At 41.9% G+C, this 11,854-nt stretch overlaps 1 protein-coding gene across 1 annotated transcript; it reads right to left on the bottom strand.

Annotated features, from left to right (window-relative positions):
- Positions 1-528: 528 nt before the first annotated feature.
- On the bottom strand, positions 529-4,487 carry LOC138979412 (M-protein, striated muscle-like). The gene is made up of 5 exons (XM_070352130.1): positions 3,338-4,487; positions 2,324-2,620; positions 1,667-1,969; positions 1,121-1,423; positions 529-854 (listed from the first exon to the last, which is right to left on the bottom strand). Exons 1-5 carry the CDS (start codon positions 3,465-3,467, stop codon positions 535-537), a joined length of 1,353 nt encoding a protein of 450 aa, XP_070208231.1. The 5' UTR covers positions 3,468-4,487; the 3' UTR covers positions 529-534.
- Between the last annotated feature and the right edge of the window lie 7,367 nt (positions 4,488-11,854).

Genomic DNA, 11,854 nt, shown 5'->3' with positions numbered 1-11,854 from the left:
TCGATAGAAACATCGCCGCGTGGTGCAGATGTGTAAACCAGAACCATGCGTCGGCCATTTTACTCAATATGCTTTTGGATGCCATTTTACTCAATATGCTTTTGGATATTGAGTAAAATGGCCGACTTCGGCAGCAATATGCTTTGATGATAGGAAGAGACTATCCAATCACAGCCCCCGAATTCCCCCACGTGTTCATCAGAATAGCTATATACTGGCATAATAACCATATCATTCAACAAAGATGTTGATTCCACTAACATTTGTATCAAAATGATTAAATATTGGAACAGCTCTACTGAAAAAAGACAACTGCTGACTTATCTTTTTTTGCTGTAAATGACATTATTGCTGTGGTGTTGTGATTGTAAACTTGTGCAGCCCAATTGAAACAGAGTAAATATTGTTGTGTTCTAATCGTAAACTTGTGTATCAATTCTTGAAATACCATGCTTATTGTATTGTCTTTGCTCCCTACATTGGACTCCATCAATCAGGACAACCATTGCACAAATTCCACAGTTCAAAACCAAATCAAATGACATTCTCACCAGCTTCCCTTGTTGGTTTGACCAGCTCCTTCATCTCAGTTTCTGGCCCAACTCCCTCCTCATTCTCGGCAGAGACACGGAAGTAGTACTCCTGTCCAGTCACCAAGCCATCCACATCTAAAGTCGTCACTGTGCCCTTGGTGGTTCCGGCCTTAACCCATGAACCCCAGTGCTTGTCGCGACGCTCGACGATGTAGGACTTGATCGGCAGTCCTCCGTCGCTGGTAGGTGGCTTCCATTTCAGCGACACTGCTGTTTCTGTGACGTCTGTTGCTGTCAGTGATTCTGGGGCTGATGGTTTCTCTGCAGAGACAAGGAGAGATTCATTAGTTTATAGCTATGGAATTACATATTGTGTGGGCCAAAAGCAAGTTTAGAGACTTGAAAAATGATAAAATTCTGTTGTTCCAGCTATGTCTTCAACCACAGCCATTTAAAATATGTCACGAAGTCTTGGTTTTGAGCCTATTATGTAAACCTTCATGTCTTTCTTTTCCTTAAATAAACACACACAAAAACAAGAAAAGCTTGGAGTTATTAAAAGTTATCAGAATAAAAAGCATACTCACTGTAAGGACTCATTGGTGTGATGGCATGTTCCGATTCCAGAGGCTTGGACTCTCCAGCAACGTTCTCGGCCTTGACCCCGACAAGGTCCTGTCCTTCCTGCAGAAGGAGCAGGTCGCAGGTAAGACGGTCGCCAGGGACACGCTCCACCAACGTCCAGCTTGTCTTCCACGTCTCGCGCTTCTCCACAGAGTAGTGAGTGACTGGAGATCCACCGTCCTTCTCTGGTGCCTTCCAGGTGACCTTGAAGCTGGTCTTGGTCACGTCTGATATCACCAGAGGGCCTGTAGGCGGTGATGGTGGGACTGTTGAGAGAAAAGTGGGGTGGTTTAGTAAGTGTGTCACTGGTTGCCTTATCTTTTTTCAACTGACAGGTTGGGTCATGCAAAAAATATACCTGTGGAGTCAAGTAATGATTGCACATCAGAAAGCAAAATGATATTTTAAGTTTGATGTGAGAACTAGCTGTAACAACGCTAAACTGATTCAACAATGCTTGCTGACTAATCCTCAATCTACAACGTCACTGAAATTGCAATTCAACTCACAGATAGGCTTTTCCATTTTCACTGGTTTGGCTGTCTTCTGCTTTTCGCCAATGCCCACATCATTCTCTGCGGACACAGCAAAGAAGTAGTCCTTCTCTCGCTCCAGATCAGCGACAGTGCACCGAGTTCTGAAGCTCTCGACTGTGGTGACCTTCTCCCATTTGTCTGTGCCCTTCAGAGACTTCTCTATGATGTAGCGACGGACCCTGGATCCGCCATCGTTCTCTGGTGGGGTCCACTCCAAGGTCAGGCCGTCCTTGGTGATGTTCTTGATCAGCAATGACGCTGGTGCATCAGGAACACCTAAAGTTTAACAAACATTAGTCAATTTTGTATCAATATGTTTAAGACACATACGTTCAGACAAGAGACAGTAGACCAATGTTGAAAGAAAATATTACATTGGAACCTTTCTAGTAAGACCCTCCATTATATGAGACTCCCTCTACTACAAGACCTGAATTGCTCACATGTTTTCTTCACAGTGTCACTAAATTCACCTCCATTATAGGACTCTCTCTCTATTAAGACCCACATTTCTCAAACTCTACTGACATATCACAATCCCTTCAGCTATTGCTCCATATTTGCAAACACTCGCAGTCCAGTTATTTCAAAGGTTTTCTTCTTATGAAAAGAGACTTTTCAAACACTTACTGAGGATCTTCTCTGGGCAGATGGGTTCTCTGGACTGCAGAGGCAGGCTCTGTCCCTCAGCGTTGACTGCGATGATCTGCAGCATGTACTGGCTGTCCGCAACAAGGCCGGTCAAGGTCACTTTGGTTTCTGTCGTCTCCTGGACGGTGGTGAAGGTGGAACGAGGGATGATGCGGGTCTGAACGATGTAGTTGGTGATGGGCGTGCCACCGTCGCTGTCCGGAGCGGTCCAAGACACATCTGCTGATTTATCTGTGACGTTGGACACGCGCAGGCCTGTTGGTGCTGATGGCACATCTGTCAAGAGAAAATTGTGTGATAAGAGTTTGAATGCTGAAGTACTGTTGGTTAAAGACCTGGGGAGCATTGAATGACAATGGGATAGTGAAAAGTTCAGTTTCACGAATGATCGCATTTTAATGATGAGGCTAGACGATCATTACAATATGTGGAAATTAAAGCATGCATGACTCTGGCAACAAAACTTCAAGGATTTTTATTTCTCTGCTGCACTTTCTCTGTTCAACTTGAAAAGAAAAATAGTATATCAAGATTATTGTTTAAGCTGCCTAAATCTAGTTTGTTTGTTTGCTTAACGCCCAGCCGACCACGAAGGGCCATATCAGGGCGGTGCTGCTTTGACATTTAACGTGCGCCTCACACAAGACAGAAGTCGCAGCACAGGCTTCATGTCTCACCCAGTCACATTATTCTGACACCGGACCAACCAGTCCTAGCACTAACCCCATAATGCCAGACGCCAGGCGGAGCAGCCACTAGATTGCCAATTTTAAAGTCTTAGGTATGACCCGGCCGGGGTTCGAACCCCGACCTCCCGATCACGGGGCGGACGCCTTACCACTAGGCCAACCGTGCCGGTTCTAAATCTAGTTAAACTTTCCTTGTTCCTATCAATACATTTTCATGCCAGGATTTAATGCTCTTCATTGAACAATACTGACATTTCTGCTTTGAGACCGAGTTAAAGTAAATCATTCCTTAACCCCAACTCACCATAAGGACTCTTGATCCTAACAGGCTTGTCCATCTCCAGAGGTGGACTGGGCCCAGCCTTGTTCTCTGCCATCACACGGAAGAAGTAGTCTGACCCAGTGGTCAAGTTCTGGATGGTGTTACTGGTCATGTCGGGACTGATCTTGTCCACACGGCTCCAGGTGGAGCGAGGGAACTCGCGCTTCTCCAGCACGTAAGCTGAAAGCGGCAAGCCTCCGTCATCCTCTGGAGCGCGCCACTCGATGGTGGCTGACGTTTTGGTGGTGCTCAGGACCTTGATGGGTCCTTGTGGTCTGGATGGTGGCTCTGGAAAAACCACAAAGGAGTGTTACTGCACTTTGGCAAGAACAGTGTGCATAAAATCAACATAACTCTGCAGAACATTTGTTTCCATTACAAAATAATTATGAGCAAATGTACAGGTTGTCAAATGCTTGTGAAAGATAAAACAGTTAAGATGCACATACAAGTTCAGTTAATGCTTGCAATTCCTGAATATCAGCTCTAGACCAGTGCAAACTAAACAAAACATCAATTCTCATAAACATGTTCGCTTTCCGTCAATGTTCTCACCGACGCCATCTTTGTTTAGCAGGCTAAAGCCGACAGCTGAATCGGCCCGTTCATGAATTTTCGGAATGAAGACACTCGGTGAAAGGGAAACTTAGTCCCAAATGGAAAGTTCATATTCGGGTCGAAGGTCCACTTCCTTCGATACGGAGGTTATGTTGTCATTATTTTATCGGAGATTTGATCTGGAAAATCGACTTTAGGGTTGTAGGTAGGACTTTACAGATCGAATCCAATGGAACCACAACAACTACTCTACCCCTCCCCCCTCCCCATTTTTTCTCAACGGATTTAGACGATTCAGAAAAATGGTCCTGGGAACGAACTTTTGGGCGGAATTCCGCCAATTGGCGGAAGAATCTCATCCCTGATTTCAGCTTTGTGGCTTAAAAATTAATTAATGACTTTGGTCAAAATCTGAAAATTGTAATCAATTTTTTTTTTTTTACATAAAACGATCCAAATTTACGTTCATCTTACTCTTCATCATTTCCTGATTTCAAAAACATATAAATATGTTATATTCGGATTAAAAACAAGCTCTGAAAATTAAAAATATAAAAATTATGATTAAAAATAAATTTCCGAAATCGATTTAAAAACAATTTCATCTTATTCCTTGTCGGTTCCTGATTCCAAAAACATAGATATGATATGTTTGGATTAAAAACACGCTCAGAAAGTTAAAACGAAGAGAGATACAGAAAAGCGTGCTATGCAGCACAGCGAAACCACTACCGCGCTAAACAGGCTCATCAGTTTCACTGCGTTTTGCACGGCGGACTACGGTCATTGTGAAAAAATGCAGTGCGTCAAGTAATTTGAAGCCTCCCTAAAATGGGGTGTTCAAGCTAGACCTTTTTAAAGGGCAATTTCATAATAACACGATTTTAGAGGTTATCAATTTTTGCACAGAAAGAAAATCAAAATGATGTGAAAGTGAAACTTGGCACCATTACTTTGTCCAAAACAAAGCACCAATAATACAGTGAGTGTGGTTTGTGTGCATTATTCCATTCCAGTTTCCACAGCTTCACATTACTATTGCAATTTGATGCAAGCAAAGAAAAAGAAAGCTCTCAATACTAAAACCATGAATCCTTTGTTCAGATCTAGTACGGTACTTCCATAGTTGTTTGTTTCAGCTACCCCCTCCCTCTTCCCCATTGTTCAAACTTACAAAGATATTTTTTTTAATGAAATTCAAGTGCCAGAACTATGGGAGAGATCCCCCTCCCCCTCAATCTCCAGTAGAATCTTTGACCTCATGAAAAGGATTTACCAAAGAAGATTCTGACAGACGAGTGATCGCATTTGGGTACATCTGTGACTTTCTGTGCGTGTTCAACACATTTTAAAAACCATCCGAAGGCAAATCTTGTTTAAAACAACAACAACAACAACAACAACAACAACAACAACAACAACAACAACAACAACAACAACAACAACAACAACACGTTTTTGAGCGGATTGTTGAGATTCGGTGCTTGATGACGATAAAATAATTTTTCTTTGAAACTAGCATTTAATCTGAACTGAAAGGGCGAGTGGTATTCAAACTCTTAGTCCGGTGGAAATCTGGTTCAAAGTCAATAAAAACGTCAATGGAATATTGTTTCTAACACTTACTTATTGAAGGGTTAAATGTTCTTAACAATATTTTCTGTTTGAAAAACAAAAACAACAAACATGCTGAAAACGCATGAAAAGTCACAGCGCCATTTGCATTTGCCGTCTAGATAGACTACATTGACTCATTGAGCGATCAGTCGCATCAGTGTGAACAGTTGCTTTTGCAATAACAGAAAGGTACATTTGAACCAAATATATGCTAATGAACTATTAAAATACCAAAAAGACAAGGCGAATCATAAAATATATAGGTGAGGAAATGATAAAATCCTTACTTTTTCCAGTGCACTGCTTTGAAGAGGACTCCATATTTTTGGCGGCATCAGGAAGTGACGTCATGCAGAGCGAGTCTAGAGAGTGACTTCCCCATAACCAGGAAAAAACCGATTCGAAACACACTTCGGTGTGTGAAATCCGTAAACACAGCTAACCGGAAAAAATGTCAAAATCAGACATCCTGTTCAAATCAATTTTTTTGATGATAAAATAAGATTTCCTGCATTGTACATGCTTTGAAAAAAATGGGTTCCTAAAATGAGACCCCATTTTTTTTCAGAGCCCCATTTCAAGAGGATGTTAACTGCTCTGTGACCTCACTTTGACACGATTACAAGCACACACACACACACACACACACACACACACACACACACACACACACACACACACAAACAGTAACACTAACACATGTGCACAAAATGAACACAAACACACACACCGCGCGAGAGAGAAAGACTACAGGGAGGCATGACGTCATGATGCATTAATTGACGTCAAAGACTTTCGACCGTGACGTATTCTTCTTACGCGAGCTTTATCCATAGACTTGGAAACTACGGAATTTCTACCCGTCCAAAGCGGCCTTGGGTGGCGTTTGCTCAAAAAATGGGGGCGCCAATTTTACCCACCGTATTTTTGTTAGTATGGTCCCAATTTTGGGTGAACTTCCATCTCCAACTGTGGCCCATTTTCGGGCACAAAGAATCCTTCTTTATCATGTATTATTCGGTATGCACATTTCTCAAATCGATTACAGTATAGCGTTCACGGGATACCTCCAGCTTCGCTGGGATAAAATTATCACGTAATGACATCATTTTATGCATTATAACACCTTTATTATACACACATCTTTTTTAAAATGGTAATATTTGCACATCTGTTTAAGCAGATTCTGAAGGAGTGTGGTTTTTTAACATAATAAGCTTAACTGCTCTTCTGTGGAGACTAGCTAAAGGTTTCAAAGCATTAGCACTTGCACAATCCCATACAGTGGATGCATAATCAATATTTGACAAATGATTGTAAAAAGATATTTCGCGAGTGAAGATTCAAGAAGTGTTTTAGAGAGAGAGAGAGAGTGAGAGAGAGTAGGGCAAAAATATGGAGATTCCGCGAATTCGGCAATTTCATGAATTGGGCACAACATACACACTGATGTGGTCACTGACCTTTGATTGGCCTTGGGCAGTCGTCACTGAAATCCAGCCTGGCCGCGAAGTCAAAGCCAAAAGCGGCCCCATTAGGTTGTACGACACATGCATAATCACCTACGTTGGCCGGGTTGACCTTCCAACAGAAAACAATTCCAAACAGGTTGTGGTCTTAGAATAACGGCTATGGCAGCAGCAGAAGTAGAACCTCCATCACCACCACCACCATCAATAACAACTTCAACAACCACAACATCAACAACAACAGAAACGACATTATTGTTTCAAAACTCATATAACTTTTTTCGCGATCCACGCTCCTTCTGATTCTAACGTACACGCGCTCAGACACCCCCCCCCCCCACACACACACACACACACATACACACACGCCCACACACATACACAGACACACACACATACACACACCCACACACACGCACAGACACAGACACACACAAACACACACACACACACACACACACACGCGCGCGCGCAGAATCACAGACACACACACACACACACACACACACACACACACAAGTCTCCAAGCGTATGCCCCCCTTACAGTGTCTAAAGTGTAGGTGTAGTATTCCCTGCAGTTGTCCGCGCAGATACACAGCTGAGGATCGCTGGGAATTTTCGGGTCGATTCCCCCGTTTGGATGCGCAACCTTCTCTGTGAATCTGTATAGATTGACATTTATAATCCTTATCATTAACAACCTTCTCTGTGAATCTGTATGTGACGTTATAACCCTTATCATTAACAACCTTCTCTGTGAATTTGTATGTGACGTTATAACCCTTATCATTAACAACCTTCTCTGTGAATCTGTATGTGACATTATAATCCTTATCATTAACAACCTTCTCTGTGAATCTGCATGTGACATTATAACCCTTGTCATTAACAACCTTCTCTGTGAATCTGTATGTGACATTATAACCCTTATCATTAACAACCTTCTCTGTGAATCTGTATGTGACATTATAACCGTTATCGTTAACAACCTTCTCTGTGAATCTGTATGTGACATTATAACCCATGGGCGGGGACGTAGCTCAGTTGGTAGCGCGCTGGCTTTGTAGCCAGTTGGTCGCTATCAGCGTGGGTTCGATCCCCACGTTCGGCGAGAGATTTATTTCTAACTTTGTGCAGACTCTCTTCGGTGTCCGAACACCCCCGTGTGCACACATGCGCACGAAAAAGATCCCACGTTCACAGCAAAAGTCTCAGGGCTTGGAAAACACGAAGACACGCATGCATCATCTCTCGTCTCTGATTATCATGATCGTATTTTGATACTTTGACGAGACAAACCCAATGCTGGTGTGTCGAAGAAGACAGCCACAGCTGGCTTGTTCGAATCAAAGTATCACACCATATCTTCAGCGTATTACCAATACCTGTCCCAATATAGACCAGTTGGTCTAAGAGGACGTTAAACCCTAATAGTCACATTATAACGCTTATCATTAACAACCTTCTCTGTGAATCTGTATAGATTGACATTATAATCCTTATCATTAACAACCTTCTCTGTGAATCTGTATAGATTGACATTATAACCCTTATCATTAACAACCTTCTCTGTGAATCTGTATAGATTGACATTATAATCCTTATCATTAACAACCTTCTCTGTAAATCTGTATGTGACATTATAACCCTGAGTACAATTAGATGAAATACACCAAGTTGACATCACTGTTCATTGGCTCCCGATTTTAACCGCTTGCTTCCCTTTATATAATAAACCGTTTGTAGATCATCGTCCTTTCGAACAAAATCCTTTGCAACGCGCTTGCGTGGTAGGAAAATGTGAACGCGAAACAGGTCTTCCAACATGAAAACTCAGTCCAGCCCAGTAGACTGAACTGGCACGTCACTCAGAGCGATAAAAAGCGTGCCAGTTCAGTCTGCTGCGCTAATCTGGGTTTTGTTGTTGGAAGACCTGTGTAATTGTTATTTTGCGTTCACATTTCAATACCACCCAAGCGCGTTGTTACTTTTGTACCAAAATTAATCCCCAATTGCAGTATTCATTTGTGTTGAAGTTTGCAAAATGCTGAATTTTTGCAACAATACTGTAAACAATTATCATAAATCAATAAAACTTTTCTGAAAAGTTCAAGTTCGTCCGCGTATTTGCAATTGTGTTACATGTATCAATACTCATGTCAAATTTTAAAGCAATATAATGAGCCATATTACAAAACAACAGGGTTTTTACCAACATAGCCCACACAAAACAGGCCTTGTGCGGCTTCTCACGTGGCTGACACCTGGCTTCTTCAAAATGGCAAAACAACACTGCTAGGCACAACAGCTGAACCAAATAAATGTGCATGGGTAGAACATGAGTTGATCTTCAATTTGAGATTAAAAACGGGGACACTCTTGCCTATTTCGATTTGTTGTGTATTTTATTGTCTGCAAGTTTGTTTTTGCGAAATGTCCTAGGTCTCCGGTACACTGCATAAACACTAATTCATGAAAATGAAACTCGTTATTTCATACGGTAGGTAGGGGAATAATTACCTTTCTGGGAATATAACTGGTTTTAATATAACTAGCCGCATCACAAAGATCTACAGCTAAATGTATGTGTGTACTTTTTATGACGAGTAGTGTAGTATAATAGGCTTCTGCCTTGATGATTAACAACCTTCTCTATGAATCTGTATGTGACATTATAACCCTTAATATATGATTAACAACATTCTCTTAGAATATACAACGCAACATTCCTTGAACAGTCGATCCTGGACCTGGAATTGTTGTTTCAAGAGAAAATAAATGGTGTTTTTTAAACATTTCGTGTAGGTGTGTTGGGGGGGGGGGGGCGCCTTCATACATTTAAATCATGCAGGCATTTCGGTCAGGTAAAGAGCAGATAAGTGTATTTGCGTTGCATTCCGTGTTGAAATAACTTATTCCTGATTCGTGCTTCATATGGTCTTTGAAACTGCAAGTGATATTCAGGGCTCAAAAGAAATAAAAGAAATTACGAGAAAGAGCAAGAGAACATCCCTGGTAAAAAAAAAAAACCGCACAGACAGGCAATAGCCCCAATAAACACAAACACCCAGCAAATAGAGAAGGTGTTAAATTAATAAAATCAATAAAAATGCTGTATTTCATAATGTATGTGATGAGCTTTCATGTTTTCCAAAGCAGACTTGGGATGAAATTCGATAGATTTTACTCCAGAATTTGATTTATTCGCAAACGCACCGTGTGGTTACGTCCCTTCCCTGAGAAAGAGAAATTCTGATATGAAGCAAATATCTACGTCAAAGTACCATTTTCCAGCACGAATTAGATTCCATGGGTGGAATACGGGGTCCAAAGTTCGGTTAGCAGCACTTTGGAAGGGAGGGGAATAGTCGGTAAGGAGTTGGTGTGAGATAAACAAGTCCGACTGACGTCCTGCATACAGCCGCGTGTGTCTGATATCATACCTTCCTCCGTTGACCCCCGCCGTCGCCTCCGCTAGAAGAATGCTCCCCGTGTACTCGACATCCGTGAAGCCTGTGAACTGGACAGCCTTCTTGGGCCCCCATACGTGGAACAGCTGCACAGACGTCACCTTAGCATATCCAATAACCGTGCACTGGATCTTGGCGCGACATCGATCCTTGACCCGTTCCGTGTGGATTTTGATCAGATCTGAAATGAACATGACAATGCCAATGACAGTTCTTGGATAAATGAGGGTACTAGAGTAAACAGTGATCTGCTTTTTATATTTAGTCAAGTTTAGTTTTTGGCTCACGTAAGTGAAGCCTATGCGATCGTAACTTTGTCTGTACGTGCGTGCGTGCGTGCGTGCATGCGTGCGTGCGTGCGTGCGTGTGTGCGTGTGTATGTCTGTGCATAGATATCCCTTGACGTAGAAACTTTAACATTTGACTAAACACCGAAATACTCATTTCACCTGGTTATTTTTCAAGCAACATCTTCAAAGTATTGAAGCAATGATCAACATTTTGTCGGCATGTGTGTAGTTAAAGTGTGTATCCACAGAAAACGGATGGTGGTTTTTTTTGGGCGGGTAAAAGCAGGTGACTGGTGTGTGTCGTGTGTGGTATGTAGACCAGGTCAGGGGTCAAGATCAGGTCAGGTCGCGTGAAGGATTGTGGGAAAAGACTCACTTTCCAGTTCTCACCTCTGCATTCGCCGATTCGGGGAAGACGATTTCACATTGTTCGATTTCTTAGCTCAAGAAAAATAGATAAAGAAGATACCAAAGCCAAAGGAGATTTCCAAAAGTTTGATCTGCACAGCGTGTTTCCAGTGTCTGCGCAGGGAAGATCAGCTGTCGAAAGCGCAGTGTCGATATGGCAGTCGTGTCCCCAGTAACAATGTAAGTACAGACAGATCTAGTGTCTCCCACTCATATTAAAGCGTGTCACATAAGCTTACTGATCATTCGTTTTGTTTAATTTCTTTCTAGTTCAGCAGACACAAATATGAAAAACAGTGCTAGGCAGTCACCTCCAGTGAAATTAGTTGATATAAACTGCCTGTAATGTTTGGATGTCTTTGTTCTTGGTTCGATTTATGTGAATTTCAAGACTTGCAGTAGAGTCTTAAGTTTACTCTGCCCGTATAAAACTGTCTACTATTTACTTGAACATGCAGATATAAGGAAACGGGATGAATCTGTTCTCAAAGTCAAAATTATTACGATTTTGCCTCAGTTTCAAAACATGCTCTGTCATGGTTCTGTCTGTAAAATGTGGTGCCTTTCTACAGACAATTTGTGAATGCTAGATCTACCTAGATCTGTATCGCGTTTCATTCCAGACTCCTCTCTTTGATTGTACTATTTGCTGTTTACGCACTAAGCTTATCACGATTCGTTAGTGTC

This window comes from Littorina saxatilis, linkage group LG11 (genome assembly GCF_037325665.1).
Source record: "Littorina saxatilis isolate snail1 linkage group LG11, US_GU_Lsax_2.0, whole genome shotgun sequence".
Lineage (NCBI taxonomy): Eukaryota > Metazoa > Mollusca > Gastropoda > Littorinimorpha > Littorinidae > Littorina > Littorina saxatilis.
The sequence above is the reverse complement of the archived record's forward strand: the minus strand, read 5'-3'. Positions and strand labels throughout refer to the sequence as shown.